The sequence below is a fragment of the Panthera leo genome, chromosome C1 (genome assembly GCF_018350215.1).
Source record: "Panthera leo isolate Ple1 chromosome C1, P.leo_Ple1_pat1.1, whole genome shotgun sequence".
NCBI classification, from domain to species: Eukaryota; Metazoa; Chordata; class Mammalia; order Carnivora; family Felidae; genus Panthera; species Panthera leo.
The window spans coordinates 187,012,681-187,032,799 of NC_056686.1; the positions used below are offsets into that span (position 1 = coordinate 187,012,681).

Sequence of the window (20,119 nt, forward strand, 5' to 3'; positions counted from 1 at the left end):
CAGAGAGAAAGACATGACCAGCTGAGGGACCAGCATGAACAAAGACAGGAAAGTAGAATATGTGTAGAAAATGACAAGCGGCCATGTGTATGGATTGTGAGGGGCTTTGCGGGAAGAGACGGGGCTGAAAGTCAGGCCAGGGCCAGAGCAGAGACCTTGTGTTCCAGGATAAAGCTATCGATGCTGCTTTTTAGGCAACAAGGAATCACAGATGTTTGAGGAGGGGTGTCATGTAACCCAGTGCGTGTGCCAGCATGAAGGAACAGGCAAGAGAAAAGGCTGAGCGCTCAGGCTACTGCAGAGCCATCCAGGCAACAGCTGATGAGGGCCTGAACAGAAGGCAGTGCACAGACATGGGGGATGCTGCCTGGATGTGGGGACGTGCACCAGCTCTCTAACTCTGAGCAGCCAGTGACAAGCCTGATACTAGAGTCTCTTTACAAAACTAGCTACAATCTTCATTTCCAATTTTCCACTCAAATTACCTTTTTTCTGTTTTCACTTTCAGTTAAGAGGGTTTCTTTGGAGGCTGTGGGTGGGGAGGGGGAGGGGGATGTATTACACTTAAGATAAAGCAACAGTTAAGGCCCTGGAGCCCATCACCCCCACAGCAGCACACACAGGGCCACAGCTCTCTCTTGAGTGGCATTCAGTTCCAGCCACGTCCCTCATTTTTAAAAAAATTTTTTTTTGATGTTTACATTTATTTTTGAAGGAAAGAGAGACAGAGCATGAGGGGGGAGGGGCAGAGAGAGAAGGAGATACAGAATCCGAAGCAGGATCCAGGCTCTGAGCTGTCAGCACAGAGCCCCACACCCGGCTCAAACCTGTAAACCACGAGATCATGACCTGAGCGGAAGTCGGAGGCTTAACCGACTGAGCCACCCAGGCGCCCCTCCACCCCCCTCATTGTAAGTTACACTCCCCACCAACACACATACAAAATAAATTTCAGTGTCACACACCTCTCAGCTTGTCAGTGTGCAGTGTGCCTGTTTTCTGGCTTATGTGCTCTTGGGGAAATGGTTGAGCTTCCTAGCAGACAACAATGGTATACAGTAACAGTCCTAAGGAAAACCCTCAGAGCAAATTTCTTGGGAGCTGTAAGGCAAAGGGTGAGGCGGTAAGCAGTGATGGAAAGTGTGTGTATAACCCTGTACCCTCTTACCCCCACACACAGCGAGGTTTCTCTTTCATGATTGTTTTAGCCTCTTTTTCCTTTCCAACCACCGACCACTCAATTCTTTGAGGGAAAATTAACATTCATTATGCAATTTATCTCTCTCCTTTTAATCCGGAGTGTCTGTCTCCAAGGTCCCTACTCAATAATTAATGTTTGTTCTCATTTCCCATTCTCCAGAGCATCTATTCTTGAACTGTAGGGTCAACAATTAACACTAATTATGGCTTTTCCTCTCTCCAGTGTTGGTTCTCAGAATCCCAAGTTGCCCTGCTCAGCCTAAGTTGTGTGTGTGTGTGCGGCTGTGTGTGTGTACTCGAGAGGTGGAAAAACACCAAGGAACAGGCTTTTCCAAGCCCACCACAGTTTAGCAAATCAATAAAAACAAACATTCTTTTTTGGCACCCTCTCTAGTTTATTATCAGTAATGAGACAAAGAAGCATAAATACATACATACATATATAAATATATTTGGAAATGAGTCTGGAGGGGGACGGTTAGAAGATTTCAAAATACTTTCCAGTTGGAATTTTCTAGGATTCCTTCTGACTTTTTCCTCCATATTGTTATCTCCTCAATATCACAAACCCGCCCTGCCCCACCCCCCAAATTTCCCATTAAAAACTGTTCTTCCATTTCAGATCCACTCAGTTGACCCCTTTGCAATCCATTACCACCACCACCACCCCTTAATTTTCCTTCTCTGGTCTGTCATCCAAATTCTCCTCATCCATTAAAACAGCATTGCTTCAACGAGTTTTCATTTTGACTGACAAGGACAGCCAGAAGAATAATTTTTGCCCAAGGTAACTTTAAGAGATTGCAAAAAAAAGAATCATGAGGGCTGTGCAAAAGCCTGTCTGTCTTCTTGGCTGGAATCAGATGGGTTAGAATCCCCCCCGACTCCCCTGGTCCAACCCTTGTATTTGCACTACAGCTGCAGGCTGGGGCTCCTCACGCTTGTCTGTCATCCCCCCATTGCTGCACGCTCTGGGGCCCCATAGCACATCTGCTGTTCAAATCTGGGCATCTCCTCACAGCATGTGTCAAGCATTAACTGTTTCATGCTCTTGCTCTGTAAAAAGTTTTCCTCTCAGAATTTCAGCATCATGGTCCCTACAGGATTTCACTCTTAAACATCTTCAATAAAAGTATTATTTTCTTCAGCACTTTTTAAATCCCAGATCAACCTTCTCTCCATGATAGCACCAACAGATTTTTTTAAACCATTCAGTTTATTATGAGGCTTAAGCATCAAAGCCTCCACTTGGTTTTCCCTTGTCTTGAGGTAAGAAAAATAGCTTTTTTCAAGACTTTTTCACACTCACAGGTAAAACCCTTATTGTTTTTCAGCCTATGAATCTATCAATTCAAATACCAGCCATGAAAAGGAGGGGTCTAGTATTCAACACCTCCTAAAAGGTAAGCTTTTCCTCTAAAAAGGTCACTTCTAGGGGCACCTGGGTGGCTGAGTTGGTTAAACATCCAACTTCAGCTCAGGTCATGATCTCACGGTTTGTGAGTTCAAGCCCCATATCAGGCTCTGTGCTGACAGCTCAGAGCCTGGAGCCAGCTTCAGATTCTGTGTCCCCTCTCTCTCTGCCCCACCTCTGCTCACGCTCTGTCTCTCTTCTCTCTCTCAAAAATAAATAAACTTAAAAAAAAAAAAGGTCAGGGCGCCTGGGTGGCTTAGTCGGTTAAGTGTCCAACTTCAGCTCAGGTCATGATCTCACGGTTCATGAGTTTGAGGCCCGCCTAAGGCTCTGTGCTGACAGCTCAGAGCCTGGAACCTGCTTTGGATTCTGTGTCTCCCTCTTTCTTTGCCCCTACCCCGCTCATGCTGTCTCTCTCTTTCTCTCAAAAATAAATAAATGTTAAAAACAATTTTTTAAAAAAGGTCACCTCTACTTCTCCTCTATGTCATTTGACTCCCATACATATTATTTGATACTGAGACCTCCAGAAACACACAATTTCTCCCCAAATATAGCAATAAGTAGGAAAGAGGATTCACTTCTTGGAGAGCCTGGGAAATGTGGTGTCCTCATGAGTTATGCATGGGCAGCACTGTGTGCTGTGGTCTGAGTGTAAATCCTAGGGGAGAAGAGAAGCTGAACCAAGTGCTTGTACTTGGTTGGCCCAGGAAGGGAAATCTGCAAGGATGCCCTGTGGGTTCTGCAGGTCACACACTGCACAATTCACATTATGATGAGGTAGACATTGCCCCTCGCATTGTGCTCAGCCTGCACAACTACAAATGAGGAAACTTTGAAAAATGCTCCCAGGCATGGTTTTTTTTGTTTTTTGTTTTTTTGGTTTTTTGTTTTTTTTAAGAGAGAGGGTGCAAGTGAACGAGGGGCAGAGAGAGAGAACCCCAGGAGGGACAAAGAGAGAGAATCGGGGCTTAAGCATACAAACTGTGAGATCATGACTTAAGCCGAAGTCAGATGCTTAATGACTCAGCCACCTAGGCCCCCACTCAGGCATGTTTTCTAAATGGAGGACTGAAGCCAGCACTACCTCTTCCAAGCTTCCTTTCATACTTCACTCCCCCCCATGCAGAAAGAAGCCAAAACGAGAAGTGTAGGCTGACTTTGCAGTTCATCCTCCACCTACCACCATTGCTTCAGACCAGGGGTAAAGGATGATTATGTAGAGACCACCTCTCTCTCCCCAAAATTGTCTTTGATTAATAGAGAAATGTGTATGGTCTTCCTCACTGCTTATTTGGGGACAGGCAGCAATGAATCTCCAATGAAGGACCTGCTATAGTGACAGGAAGCAATGCCACGGATGGTGTGCTGGAGCCAGAGCTGGGGGGAGGGAATTGGTTTTGCCAGACACCACAAGACTAAAAGGAGAGAAGGCACAATCATATGCTTGCCAATCCCAAAATCTGTAAGCAGAGAATACTTGAGAGCCTGGCTCTCTGCATTACCCCTCCTGCCATTCTCCTTGGATGGACATGCTGACCATGGTAGGAAGTTTCAGCGTCAGCTCTGTTCATTCTCACTTATTAGTTGGAACTGGGCCAGAGCAGCTCTTAATAGGAGCTCTCTGGTGAATGATGATGGTGATGGTGGAGATGATAGGTACCACTGTTATCTCTCTTTGATATGCCAAGCATTGTGCTGAATGCTTTACATTCATTATTTCACTTCATCCTCACACCAATGATAGGAGGTAAATTCTATCATCATCTTCATTTTTCATCTAGGACAATGTGGCTCAGAGAGGTTAAGTGACTTGCCTAAGGTCACACACTAAATGGAGAAGCTGTGATTGGAAGCCAAGAACCCTTCCTTTTTTACCATGATGCAGGGGTAGTGGTGATATCAATCTAAATAGGCATGTTGCCATCTGACAGTATGGAGAGTTTAGGAAATTACTGACCTAACAACTCCTATAAATAAATGGTTTTTGTTACACATCCTTTTATTCCTCCAATTTCCCTTACTCAGCATCAGACACCCTTTTGTGGGTAACAGTGAAAATGATTTACAACTTTCAGAGACATGGGGAGGACAGAAGCTGAATAAAAGTAGGAATAGGTTGGGAGAACCAAACTCTTGAGACAGATTTTCAAGTAAGATAGGCCATTTACAGAGTAGCTCTCCAGACCAGAATCATTCTTCCTCATACGGCCAAAAATGTTATAATTTCATTTCACTCTACTATTGAAAATCTTACTAGGCTCACTTTGAATTCACAAGTATTCTCTTATAAGGTTGACACTTCTGAGAAGCTATAGTCATTTACACTTTAGTAAAAATTTATTTGATCAGATGGCTGTCCTCTTGTAACCTAGCTGAGAACAGCTGCTCTGAAGGACTAAAAATTCTGACAGGGGTTAAAACAGAGGTGGGTAATTTGAAGGTAAAGAGTGTTTTAAGAATTGAAACATTCCTAACTGGTGGGTTGCCCTGGAGAGCTTGGATGAACAGAAGGACATTAGCTATATGAGGAGAAGGCCCAAAAAGAAAAGTACAGAAAGGGAAATAGTAGAGTGCCAAAGACAAATTTAGACTATTTCAGAATTGCTCCATGGCAAGCTTTATATCCATGAAAGGGAAAGAAAACTTATTTCCTCTCTTCTCTACTCCTAGTAACTAAAAGACCTTAGGCTAATGCAAATCTCTTTCTTATTTCCAAGCTTTTGAACATGCTGTTGCCTCTGCCTGGAATACAATTCCTCATCTCCTCCTATCTCCTGTCACTTTTAAAAACTGTGGTAAAATACATACAACCTAAAATTTACCACCTTAATGATTTTTACATGTGCCATTCACATTGTTAAGTAGATTCACATTGTTGTGCAACCAATCTCCAGAACTCTTTTCTTCTTGCAAAACTGAAATGCTATACCCATTAAATAACAACTCTCCATTCCAATGGGACTGCAGATATAAGCACCTCTTTCAGGGCTTAGATGTAGGAACCATATTTGTTCCTTTGATTTGCTCAATGACCTTAACAAACAATTCTTGCATCTCTTTATGCGTGACATTCCCCATTTGCTTTTAAGTAAATGGATATAACACTACTTTGAAAATACTTGATACTCCCTGCAATTGAGTTCAAAGAGCAATTTAAGACATCTATTCATTGGAATCACCTGTAGATCTTTCACAACTTTTTTTTTTCTTTTTGGTCATTTGGTTTTAATGAATATTTTCAGGAAAAAATGATATGATTCTAAAAAATTATGTAGATGGTGGAACTTGGGTATTTGTGGACTGGAAATTCAGTTTCAACTATTGCAAATGACTTCACAAATCAGGGACACATACACTATGTCATCTTACAGAGGCATGAAGTCAAATCATAGACATTTTGAAGCTGGAAAACAGAAGACCATCACTAAGCTAGTGAGTGAACCTAGCCCTCCTCTGAGTACCCACATCTCACTGCTGTGATCCATGTTTATTATAACACCTGCAATTACTCTTGAGAAGTTATTTTTCAAAAAGAACACTGATTTTTTCATATAAATATTTTTAATGGCCCGAAAAAGAAGGCCAGCTCCTTGGGCTGGTAATGAACGTAAGAGAAAGTAAAGTGGTTTAACATTTTGATGATTCTCTGCCAAGAAAACAGTTTTATAAATCACTCTAATGCTTTATTTATAGACTCATTAAGAGCTTGAAAAACTCCCCCTCATTTTTCATTTATACTTTAGTTTTATTGGGGATATGATATACACTAGGGGTATTCACAAAACTAAGGATTCTTGAAATTCATGGAATGTGTCCCTCCCAGGTAGCCAGAATCTGCTATTCACTTAGTGTATAATATGCACAAGGGATCAGGGCCTTGCTCAAGCAGTGAAGTGGTGCTTAGCACAATGCATTTTAAGGCTGGTGTGGATTTTAATGTGTGTGTGTGTGTGTGTATCAGTTATATTTCTCAACCTATAAAGTTTATAATATGTTTTCTTCTGTCAGAATGATCAAAAAATTGTAACTTTCCTTAACTAGTAATCCATAAATACTCTTTCCTGTTTCACCACTCTTCAGACATTTGTGCTATAAAGAAGCATGAGGCTTTTCTTTAGGATTTTTTGCCTCCTAGCTTCTCTCTTGCTTCTTTCAGTCATCTCCCTGTGGCCTATGGATTTTCGTTTGCTGTTTTCTTAGTTCTCTACAATTCCTTATTTGAAAAATAATGAAGACATGAGCATTGGACCATATCCAACAGAAAGAATTAGTGAATCTGTTTTACAAAGCACATAAGCTTGCTTATTCATTTATTCATTCAACAAACACTAATCGATCATCTCCTAATGCCATATACTGTATTAGGCACAAGAATAGAATTGAGAGACAAAGTCTATTCCTTAGTGTCATCCATAGTAGTAACGTGTGGTGAGAGCTATGAATACTCAGAGCTAACTCAGCCTGCAGCTTGAGAAGGCTTTGGAGTAAGAGAGCACTTAAGCTGAGTTTCTAAGGATATACATAGTAACCAGCCAAGTGGGGAAGAGTTAAGGCTGCTCCAGGGAAAGGGACCACATTAAGGTTAGAGAACATGGTGACATGGGAGAAATGTAAGCAGCTTATAATGACTGGCCCTCAGGGTACATATAAGGAAGGGAATGGGGAGAAATGCAGTTAGCTAGTGGGGTAGGCAGAAGCCAGATCATAAAAAGCCATAGCAGCAACTAAGAAATTTTCCCAAAGACTGTGAGATCCCATTTAAACAGGAATTGGTATAACCAGATTTTTATTTTAGAGAAATGACTCTTTCAGCTATCTAAAAAAACAATTGAAGGTAGGATTAGAGGCTAGACCAGATGTCTATTCTTGTTTGAGAGTGAGTGACCAAGAACAGTATCTTCTACAAAATTAAGATCACCACATGAACCGAAATGACCACTTTGTGTGTAGCTCCACCTTTAGCCTTTTTTGTTAATTCCCTTCTTCCTCACAGTCTTCCACCACAGGTATCCTTATTAATCCTACGGTGTACCTTGACTGGAGGGTTTCTCATGTAGTTGATATTTTGTTGCCATACAACTTATATTTAAATCCCATCATCTAGCTTGTCTTCCATTTGGGGCGTGGTAAACTGCCATGTACCTTTCAACCTCTCCATAAAAAATAATTCATGAACTTTTGAGAGAAGTTGGTATTCCCAAAGATAAAGCCAAACCCTTGAGACTGAGCTAGACTTGATCTAAGAAGAAAGAAGTAAGTAAAAGGACTGTTATTTCAACTTGGAAGAAAAATATTGCCCTTGCATTTACTAGGCATTTCCATATTTACATTCAGACTGACTTATATCTTCTAGATGAGTCTACTTGGCTCCTTTAATAGATCTCCCTGGGGTATGTCTTTAGCTTGGAGATTTTCTCAGGTCTTTAGTAACTGTTTGATATGCCCATCTCACCCTCCTCTTCATCCAAGAAGATTTAAAGTAAAAAATGTGTAGCATAAATAACGTCTTAAATCTTATCCCAAGAATTTGATAGTGACAATACCAAGAGGCCATCTTGGGTCTTGGTTTCCTGCACTAAACAAGCAGATCAAGATTTATTATAGCATGTCCAACACTCCATAGGTCATGGACATCTTGAGTCATATCATATAAAATAAGTATTTTTAGATATCATTTTTAAGGAAAGGTCATAGCGCTATGTAAAGGAACCAGAATTACCCTTCCTTTTATGGTTTAATCTATACTGGGAAGATTTTTTTTAATTAATCTGGAATTTGCCTTTGCATTTTCCATCTTTGACCAAAAACACAAAACCATGAAGGTACAAAGGCTGACTTTTAAGACTTCTCCCACTGGCTTCGGCTGGGCTCAGCAGGTCCAAGTGCAAAGCTGTGAGGAGGCAAAAGTGCTTTCTGAGATCTGCTTGGCAGTGGATATATCCCCTCTCCAATGAGGAACCACTGCAAATTATGAAGAAAGTGTCATGGGAGCATACTAAGGATCAAAGAGTAATCATGCCTTAGAAATGGCATGTGTGAGAAAAGGCCCTACACATATTTGAAGAGGCTCCTGCCAGCACCTCCAAAAGCTACTGCCCTTGTAACCACAGAATGTTTGGCCACGTGGAGTCTGCAAGTCTCTTGTTCTTTCCAAGCCCTGACACACGACCATGAAGGAGCCAGGTGGCCCGGTTTGCCTGATAAGATGACTTTTTGGTTTGGTCTCTATTCTGATACCAGATGAGGCCCACCAGAGTATCCCATACCAAGGAAAATAAGTTTTCTGAAACAATGGGAATAAATGATTATATTTCATTTTTATCAAAACAATGAATAATGATAACTTCAGTATTAAACATCATTAACATAAGTTTAAACAGAAGGAAATTTTAAGGCACCCTATTCCACGCTAGAATCAGATACTCTTTCCTGCTTTTGAGTGTTTGGTGAAGGATCCCATGATTTGAAGAAGGCAGAAGATTTTGGGATGAGACCCCATCTAGCAAGGGTCATCTCTGAAACTGCCTGATTATCTGGTGGGAATGCTATCTCCTTGCTAAAAGCCTGTGGTTAGATTAATGCTAGCAGTTGAAAATCTGCTCTGGCCTGATGGTGGGCAGCCAGAGAAGGAATGTGTTTTCTGTTTATCTCTTTAGTGGCAGAAATATTCATCACAGAAAGACTCCGAGCTCCCAGTTTCAGGCAGGCCTAGAAGTTGTGCAGTCTGTAGTCTGTGAATGTACACACCAGCTCAGAATGATGAGAAAGAGCCAGGCCTGTGTTCACAGCCAGTTGCCTGCATTGGTTGATGGGTCAGTCAGTTCCTTCAGCTTGATAACAGGGGTAGATCCTGCCTCATTGTTCAGAGAGGAAGTTTTACCACCCCCATTGCTTTATCTCCCAGGAATGTAGTTTGAGCTGTGTCTCCTCCTTGACAGCTTGGACCTCAGTAAATTACCAGGGTCTTGACCCAAGAGATGGAGAAGTCCTAAGCGATTTTTTTTAGTCTCCTATCTAAAAATGTGTTTACATTTCTTGAACTCTGGCTGACTGATTCATTCTCCTGGTGTTGCAAGAACTTTCTTTATGCATTAGAATTTATAAGTTTCATTTCTAAGAAGCCCAAAGTTCCTTCCAAGCCACAGTGAAGTGAACCTCATCTCAATGCAATTCTGCTGGGCTGGGTTTGTCCACAGGATGGATCACGGCCAAGCAGCTGTGATGTGGCAAGCACAAGTCAGGCTAATGGAGGGAGTGTGATGTGGAGGGAAAAGTATTAGATGCTATGTTGGGAGATCTGGGTTCAGGTTCTGGTCTTACACTGTTTCAAGGAACAGCCTTAAGCCAATCTCATGAAGCCACTCTCTGGACCTCAGTTCCCCCAGCTGTTTTAAAAAAGGGATGTTTTAAATCTGTCCTAAAGCCATTTCAAACCAGAAGAACAGGACAGCTGAAAAACAACAGAAAACGAAAGGTTGGCCCACAAGGAATGAGTAGAGGTTTCAGGTCAAAGAGACAAAGATGCCACAGGCTCTTAAAAGTAACAAGCATGGAAATAAGTTTTTGTTGGACACTCAACCCACACTAGAGACTAAAACCCTTGTTAGTGGAGCCATGTGCTTAGCCAAATCTGTTCCCCAAATAAACATTCCTTTATAAATATTAAATTTACTTTCTTAGGGATAAAAAGAAAAGCAAAATAAATTCTATCCTTTTGCAGCACAGGGTTTGAGTCTTGGGCTCAAATCCTTACTCAAACCCTCACTAGTGGTACAACCTTAGGTAGATTAGTTTACCTTTCAAGCCTCAGCTTCCACACCAGTGGAAAGCAGTGATAACTCAACCATGGAGGAAAGCCACACAGATTTACATCGTCTTCGAGGCACCTGCTTTATGGAAAGTTCCATGATCTCCCACCAGCCCTACTTTGGCCTTTGCCTTTGTTTGCTTTATGTTTCCACTTCTTTTCTTTTTTTTACTTTTTTTTAGTGTTTACTTATTTTTGATAGAGAGAGAGGGAGACCCAAAATCCGAAGCAGGCTCCAGGCTCTGAGCTGTCAGCACAGAGCACAATGCGGGGCTTGAACCCACGAACCAGGAGATAATGACCTGAGCTGAGGAAAGACACTTAACCAAATGAGCCACCCAGGCGCCCCTTTATGTTTCCACTTCTGTTGCCCCTCCACATTATGAGGGAAAAGGGAAATCTCTGATCCCTCTATCCAGAAGGTTGCAGAAGCATTTTCTTACTTCAGTGAAGTACAATCATACAAAATTTATATTCAACAGTATCAGCAGATTTTTTTTCATCAATATTTCCTTTTTAATTTCAGCTGTATCTGAATTTTAGTAGCACAAAGAATTTACTTTTGTTCTTTTAAAAAGCAACCAAAACAAGAAAAATAGAAATTTGAGTGTAAGTTCTCAACACTATACTTAACATGGTATTTATACTGTGCTTACAGTGGGTCTGGGTGTCGTTTAGTGAGTAAATATGAATGCCATAGGTGTATGTGTGTTTATAACCCTATATACATGAACTAGGTGTGTTTGTATATAGTATATATAAAAATTAATGAGACCTAGATCTGACAGCTTTGATCCTTTTCTGATTTTCACCATAGCAAACAATGAATCCAGAACCTATCTTCACACAAATCTTAATGAAACCTCACCTTTGACCCAAAAGCCAGAGAAGCAGGTACAGTATTGACTCTGAATGAGCATGAGACTGGGAGGCTGGTCTATTGGTTTCTTGCCTCAGCTTGCTGTGTGACCCTGGGTAAGAGGCTTCACCTCTCTGGGCCTCATTTGCCTCATCAGTAAAATGAGACAAATGGACTATAAAATCACAGAGGTTCCTTGGAATGTCTTAACTCAGCTTGGACTGTTTTGTGTGGCTCTTCATGTGCCTGAATAAGTTGAATAGGCCTCTCCCTGACTTCTACAAAGCCAAAAAGGGAAGAGGGAAATACAGAAAGGCAATAGCCACTCAGACTCTGTACTAAAGGGCCCATTTTTTTCCCATCCAATTCTCATTCCTAATGGGGAGGGGGAAAAAAATAACAATCAAGAAAAAAATGTAAGGCTACTGTGAAAAAAGGAGAAATATGTTTCATCTGGATGGGTCAGAAACGTCTATTGGTGTTTCAAGGACATACATTCATAAGTATTTATCAGTTTGTTACTTCATTTGAAGCTTTGAGGCTGGACTGTCTTCAAATTCACTCTAGAGAGACAACTCAGGAGGAATTCCTGGAGCTGTACCCAGGGTCTCAGAGAACCTGAGGCAGAAACAGCACAGTCCCAGGGCACGCTCAGGTCTCTCGACCTGCTGGGCCACAGCCTGGGCAGACAGAGGGGTGCATGATCTCTATTTCTCCCTTATCTCCAACTTCCTGCCACAGTCTGGCTTTCTCCTCTTTCCTCACATTTATTAAAAAACAATAATAATAAAAGTAGTTTTAGTTTCATGTGTGTGCCTAGCTGGGTTCTGAGAAAGGACCTGAACTCTCACTGTTAGAACCCCGGGCTGGGTCAGGCCTCCACTGAGGTAAAACACAGCTGAGCTGACCCTTCCTGCTACTGAGGAAACACTGAACCAACGTTTGCATTTTTTTTTTTTTTTTTTTTTTATACATGCCTGCTTTGAAGACAGCCTTTATGAGGGATCTAGAAGGTTTTCTTTTTTAAGACAGTCTGTAACCAAGGAAAATATACCCTGCTATATTTTGATAATTCCACAATTCCAAAGGCCTTGAAGATGCCTCACTTACCCGAAACGCACTCCAAATTCACACAGCTCCCCTGGTTGTATTTCAGGAGACCTAATATCGCCAGCAATAAAACAGTGGCTCAGTCACGTCAGATGAAGCCCTACACTGAATTATTAGCCTTGCAGTCAGAAAGAGGAACACCAGGCCGAGGGTCTTAAACCCTAATCCTGGGTTTCCCCGGAGAAGCTGTGGCAAACCAGGTTACTGAGAACCTCGTGTGCCTTTTTTGTGAAAGGAGGCCCGTTCCTCCCAACGGAACAGGTTGGTTTGTTCAAGTCACAGTGGTCTTACTTCCTTTAGAAGTAGCCCCCAAGAGGAAAGCCATTCGAGGAAAAGCCTAGGGAGCCCCACCAGCCCCTAAACACAGAGAAAATAGCAGGGGGCGGGGGAGACTGAGGAAGGTGGAGGCTGCTCCCATGCCTCCCACCCCCTTACTTCTTGAGGCTAATGGCCCTTTATTAGATTAATCACTGACTTCAATTTTAACTACTTCCTCAACCTACTCCATGTAAATGACTAATTTCATGTTTACTATAAAGCATCTGGAAAGGATTTAGAAACAAATTTCTGCCCAGCAGATTTCAGTTACGTACCTTGATGGGCCGCTGGCAAATCCAGTGGATTCCTTGCAGGGTTGCCTTCCCACTCTGAAGCAGGCTAGGATAGCACACAAAATTGATCTTTATCAGCATCAGCAGTTTCAACTTTTCTTTCCTTCCCATTAATTCCTCACTGACTCGCCCTCTCCCTCCCCTCACTGGGGTCTGACCTTATTAGGAGTTCAGTCACATAAAGCACTTTTACTTTTTATCATTGAGCTAGCTGTGAGGAAAGAAAGAGAGAAAGAAAAAACCCAGAGGTGGAATATATGGGCATCCCCATGTCTCCACGAGAAGTCACAGACCTAGAGGTGGAAAACAGTTTCTGACTCGTGGGTGAGAGGAAAAGCCAGCCGTGACCGGGTTCGTGGATTTAGCCCCTGGGCGCAGGAGGCTGCCTCCGGGCGCCCCCTAGCGGCTGCATTTGAAGCCTCGAAGGCTCGTGTGCGTCTGTTCCGTGGAACCGAGCGGGAAAGACTGGGGCTCCGGCCTCCCACACGCGGGGTGGCAAATTGCGCGACTAGGTCCTGAGCCGCCCCTTCCACAGCCGGCCAAGGATCAGGGCCTCGAGGCAAATCTACAAGTAGAAATCGGAGTAGCAACGACATCAACAACTTCCTGGGAGTTGGAGGAGGGGGTTAAGCGGAAAGAGGGGGAAGAAACGACAAGGGGGAAATGTGCAGATGAAAAGAGCAGTGAAAAAAGAAAAAGGAGACAAGCAGACATGTTTCAACTCCAAGCTCCCATTTCCTCTTTCAAATGAACGGCCTCCCCACTGTGAACAGAATCAAGTATTTATGAAGGCATTTTTTGCATATTAATGGCTGCACACGGAGCATTGCCAGTTCTGAAGTCCTAAAGGTATGATGCCCTTTTTTTAATGCAGGTCCTTCAAACTCCTCGCAGAATTTGGTATTCTCCTTCACATATATTTTCCTTTCTGCCTTGTGGCTCCTCCTCGGGTCTTTCATTTGATTAAGAGAAATGAGTTTCCACTACCGTCAGCGACCGAGCACTGCTCTTACCTCGGTGGCTGACATCAATCGCGAGAGAAGCTTCTCCTCTTCCCCAGGGCCTCTCTGTATAGAGGCTGCAGGTTGGGTGAGGTGACCAGCACCTAAAAAGAGTATTAAAATTGTAAATGAAAATACCAGCAGGAAACGTTAACATATCTATGCTGGAGGGGCAGAAAAAGCAAAACTGAAAAAAAGAAAAGTTTTTTAAAAATTGTGTTAACTACAACAGCATTGCTATCTATACTTGATAAAGATTACATTAAATGTTAAAAGGAAAACATTGAGAACCAGTTAGAAAAATAAGTAAAAGACATAAACAATTTATATCAAAAATAATAGCAATAGAAAACAAGTATGGAAGATACTTATCCTGAGTAGCAATTTAAATGCAGATTGAGGGAAACTGGAGGTACCATTTTATATTTGAGATGTATGCCTCCTCTCACTTTTTTTTTAATATTTTAAAGTTTATGTATTTATTTTGAGAGAGAGAGGAGAGAGAGAATCCCAAGCAGGCTCTGCGAAGCCCAACAGGGGACTCGATCTCACCAAATGTGAGATCATGACCTGAGCCAAAATCAAGTGTCAGAAGTTTAATAGACTGATCATCCTGGTGCCCCAAAGTTTTCTTTTAAGTTTGTTTGTTTTTTTGTTTGTTTGTTTGTTTGTTTTTAAGTAATCTCTACCCCCAAAGTGGGGCTCCAACTCAACTTCAAAATCAAGAGTCACATGCTCTTCCAACTGAGCCAGCCAGGTAGTCCATCCTCCCACTTTTTTTTTTTTTTAATGGCAACACCCAGTACTATGTTTTGGTAAAACTGGTACACTTATACACTTCTGGTGAGTTGCAATTTGGTTCAATCCAGTTGTAAAGCAAAATGGCAGGCAATATAACTTGTGAAGCATGATAAAATATTGCTACTCATTTATTCAGTACTTCTGACTCCCAGGAATTTATCTGAAGGAAATAATTCAGCTGAAAAAATGAGTGAAGATGTCCACTGCAGGATTATCTATAATAAGGAAAAATTGGAAACAGCCTCATAGTCCAACATCAAAGAAATGATTACATTAATTATGACATATCCCTCTCGGTGAAAGGTTTAATTCATTCATTAAAAATGATACTTGTTCATACTAGAAACTGTAATTTAATACTAACAGTTTAACACAAGGTTTCTCAACCTCCACCCCATCAACACTTTGGGCCAGATATTCTTTGTCACGGGGAGCTTTCCTATGGGTTGTAGGATGTTAAGCAGCATCCCTAGCCTTTACCCAGTGGATGCCAATAGCACAATCTCTCAGTTGTGACAACAAGAAATGTGTCCAGACCTTGCCAAAGTCCCCTGTAGGGGAAAATCACCCCTAGTTGAGAGCTATGGATTAAATTTTAAAAGTGGAAATCAATGTAATTATTAACTAGAACTGCAACCATGCAAAAAAATAGAAAATTTTCCTGGAGAAATTCAGTGCCATGCCTTTGGGAATGAGTAACAAAAAGTAGGGAGTAAAGCCTACTTCTCTGGACAGGGAGATGCAGACAGCTAATTCTCTTAGAAATCAGTGCTGGGCCCAATCTCAGTTATTAGCTTCAAAAATATCTCCAAGAAGGACGCCTAGTGACATCTTCAATCTGCAAGGAAAAGACTTGCAAATAATGCATGCAAAAAATTTCTGTCATGATAATTTGAAATTAGGGCCGTGTTGAGTTGAGGTTTTTTTAGTTTGTCTTATTTTTCACTATTATTCATTTTTCTTTCAAAATCCTCCCTGTAAGAAGGAAAAATGAATCAAGAGGAAAGCTAGTTTTATTCACATCTGGCTTTAAATGATCTAGGAGTCACAGTAAACAACAAGTATACAGAAAGCTAAACAAGAAGCAATATCATAGTGCCATTATTTTTTAACTACTGTTAAAATTATTTAGTTTTTACTAAATTGTTGGAGAGGGTCACCAGAATTCTTCTTCTAAGGATCTCAACCCCTTTTCACTGTTTTATCCCACTGACCCTAGACTTTGGGGGACAATGAATTTACCTCTTTTTCTGAAAAGTTTGGATCTCAAACTATGAAACTCTACTGTCCACACAGATCCATCTATGTAAGCTTGGAGCAAGAAGGGTCCTTGGCCCAGCGGTTTATAGAGCTATCAGGGCAGAGAGGTTGTCAGTAAAGAGTATCAAAGTACAAGCTCAAACCTTAATTAGATTTCCCAAGAATCATTGCATCTCTTTGTTTAAAATAAGAAAGAAACTACCTCACCAGTTTTCTCATTGTCAATTTTCTCCCTTTGTTAAGGAAAGCAAACATCCTTTCTTGCATGCTTTATCTTGGGTTTTGTTTTGTTGCTTTGTGGGGATTAGAACTTTGGTAGTGTCCTAAAAATCCTGTTAAACTGGAATTATGTCCTTTTTTCCCATTTCTCATAGCCACTTCTATTTCAACCTGTATTATCTCTTAAGTTCAGGTTTCATGAATTTACAAGAGTATGAATTCATATTTGATCTTAGGTGTCCTAAATTTACTTCTTGGGGATTTCAAAGAGTAGCCTGTAATTCTAGCACACTAAGATTTAGGTTGAATAAACCTATGTTTACCCCATCTGTTTCCTTGGTGGTTTGACAGATGGTGTTCATATCCCCTTTCAGCCTTCCTCTTGCAGGACAAAACACACACACACACACACACACACACACACAACCCACCTGTAGACACGCTAACTTTTTGTACAAACGGGTACAAAGATAACCTTTTGTTTTAATATCCTTCTGAGCCATATCCTGCTTTCTATTGAATTTTTTGGCTATTATCTAAAAGAACAAGATACTAATCTTTAAAGACAGATGCCCCCCACCCACCACTTCTGCCTTGTTCATCTGTGTATCCCTTGTGTTTAACACAGTTCTTGGCACATGGTAGCTACTGGGAAAAAACTGACCATCTTTAGTTGACATTAAGGACCATGTTCTGGGTAAAAAAGCCATAATCCTCCAAATAGGATTTGAAGAATTGCACTTGTTTTATTTCCAGTGATAATGATACGGAAGTTCAGCTGACATTTCTCTAACAACTCACACAATCTCCAGACACTTCCTGCTGTTGGTTGGCACAATTTGGTATTTCAATCTCTGGGTCACGTGCAGATTGAAGATGTCACCAGCCATCTCCTTCTTGGAGATCTTTTTGAGGCTGATAAGTAAGTTTGGGCCTAGCACTGATTTCTAAGAGAATTAGCTGTCCTCATCTCCCCATCCAGAGAAGTGGGCTTTGCTCCCTACCTTTTGTTACTCATTTCCAAACGCCTGGTACAGAATTTTTCCAGGTTCCATGCTGGTCCCCTCTCCCTCTTCTTTCCCTCCTCTCCTCCTTTCTCCCTCCCTGGATTTGTAAATAGTTTTGGTTGTGAAGCTTGATTCAAAGGTTTTTTGAAGATCTAAGCAAACTTCAACTTCTGGTTCAACCTCATCCACAGGATTATTTTGTCAGCCCCAAATTCCATTGACAATTTAAGGATAATTTACTGAGAGGGGTTTGTTTTTAATTACAAAACCAGGTTTTTATTACTTGAATTTTCACTGTGACTGTCATTTATTCCAGGACATCTGTATTTATTAATCTATTGGCTGCTAGTTCCAACTAGACACATGATATGTGCCTAGTTGATTTCTTTTCCTTTTTATTATGGAAAATTTCAAACACATGCAAAAGTAGAGGGGCTAGTATAATGAACCTCCATTATATTATAAGTATCTACAGTTATCTCCCCATTATCTTGAGAGGGTCTTTTTAGATGATAATTACAGCCAATGTTTTTGAGGTTTACTATGTGCAGGGTTTAGGATTATCTCCTTTAATCCTTACAACATCCCTATGAGGTAGGTATGGGTATTATCCCCATTTTACAGATGAGGAAACAGATGTCACAACAGACAGAATCCCATTCAACATGTGACCTGCACTTGTAAAGAAGCCTGCTGGTTTGGGAATCCCACAAAGCTGCATTTAGATCCCTGCTTCTTGCATCCTGGCTGTGTGGTTTCAGGAAGGTATTTAACCTCTCAGAGGCTCAATTTCCTCATCAGTAAAGATAAAAATATGTCCCTCATGGGGTCATGACAAGAATTAGATGAAACAACATATGGAAAGGGATTAACACAATGTTTGTCACTAAGTAATCCCATAATTTACAATAGTAATTATTATTCCATTGCCCTGCTCTCTGCTTGAAAGCCATTATAAAACAGAAGTTGGGGAGTTTATATATCTAAGGGGTCAGATGTGGAAAAGGAGAAGCTTGAAAAGCAGGAATAATTTAAAGCACTGTGAGCCAGTCTACCTAACCATTTTCCCCCACCCCCCATTACACCCAACCACCAAGCCCAAATATCCCCCCAACCAAGTATCCGTGCTGTCTGGATTTTGTTTCACTGCTTACAGGTCTACCTATCAGAGATTCCTTTGGGTTTCTCATATCTCATTGTGATTTTTTTTTAATTGTTTCCTGTCTTGCACCCAAGGAAGCACAGCTGAAGGCCTGGGACAGGGGGGAGGCAGAGAATTTTGGCACCAGGAGCACTGGATCCAGCAGTGCTGCCCAGGAAAACTTAGAAGTCAGAGGACAGGAGGACCCAAAGGAAAGGAAGGGGCAGGAAAGAAAGAGAAAGGAGATTTTTGTTTCTCTTCTTCCAGTCCTCTGCCATCCCAGCACTACCAGGGCTACTTCAGCTTTTTAGTCCAGCTAAATTATGGGTTAGATAAACTTCAGTGGGCCAGTGTAGAAATCAAAGCAACATGGGCATCATTTCTTTTTCTAGTGAAAATCGGCTGATTTTAAATGACCTATTACAGTGGAATCAGTTTGCAAGTTGAGATTCCCTGTCTCTCGGTTGTCTGTCAGATTGGAAAAGTCACACCAGATCCAATGTAAAAAGGAAGTCACACAGTTTGGGGTTAAAGTGTTGGGTTAGAAGCAGGTAGGGACTCGTTCAGATTTCCCACTCTGCATCCCTCCACCTCCCGTCTCCCAGTCGAAAATAGGATGTCATCTCTCAATCACAGGCACAGTTACAGCCTGAAGACAGCCAGACACCCCCTCACAGAAAAAGCTAGTTTCTACCTCCCCTGGGGCAAAAGAGATCACTATTTTGGCTTAAAATTTTTCTCCTCCAGCTCCTGCTAAGCCAGATAAACAATGATTCTGTTGTGTCAACAAAGCACTTAATTAAACTGAAGACAATATCAATTAGAACTGATGGATAAGATTTACTTCCAGATAGTAAAAGCCCTGGAATTAAGGTGTCCTGGGTTTCATTATTCAAATGCTCCCTGAGTGGAACATTATTCAAATGCCCCATTTTATAGGTAGGGAAACTGAGGCATAGAAAGCTTAACGAAATGACAGAAGTCAATAAATGAGCTTCTCACAAAAGCTAAGACTGGAGATTGCAGTGTTTCTCTTCCTAATCTAAGTTTGCTAGCTATGAGGCTAATTTGTTAAACACTCAGGAGGATGTCAAATCCTTTTCATAGAGTTGAGGCATAAAAAAGTAGATAGAGACCAAAATTTGTGACAGGAGGAAAAATAAGAAGGGTCTTCTCTGGTTTCCAACCAAACTGTCTCTCTACCATGCCTCCTTGCACAGCCCTCCTAAAACTGTCCACTCAGCACATCTCACCAGCAGCAAATTGCCTTTAGAACACAAAACACAGGCCAGGATGTCAAGTGGCCAAGATGAACAGGATGAACCCAAGTGACAGGCACAGGGACCACAGGGCAGACTTGTGATGAGTGGAACCACACCATGGCTTGGGGTCCTTTCTCCTCAGAAAGAGCCTATGCAGGCAAATGGGGTTTTGAGTTGAGATCCTGGTGTTCCGTTGGGCCTCCTAAAGACTAGAGGTCTTCTGTTTCTCCAGGCCGGGGAAACCTAGATTGAGACAAGTTCTCAGAGGAGCACCTAGGGTGGCTGGGGTGGCTGACCTTGCACAGGCAGGGTCTCCTCCCAGTTACCCTGAGTTGATAGTGTATACAAAGCCCCTGGCCCACTGAGATCCCACCCCAGGCAGCCCAGTCATAGGGAGCCCTATAGAGCTACATTCCCTTCTTAG

General features: G+C 41.7%; 1 protein-coding gene across 1 annotated transcript in view; it reads left to right on the plus strand.

The window, feature by feature from the left end:
• The window catches only part of KIAA2012 (KIAA2012 ortholog), a 110,084-nt gene that overhangs the window by 44,136 nt on the left and 45,829 nt on the right, over nucleotides 1-20,119 (plus strand). The window contains exons 12-13 of the mRNA XM_042949753.1: nucleotides 2,535-2,603; nucleotides 11,242-11,318. Coding sequence (XP_042805687.1) covers nucleotides 2,535-2,603; nucleotides 11,242-11,318 — 146 coding nt within the window. The remainder of the gene's footprint in view (nucleotides 1-2,534; nucleotides 2,604-11,241; nucleotides 11,319-20,119) is intronic.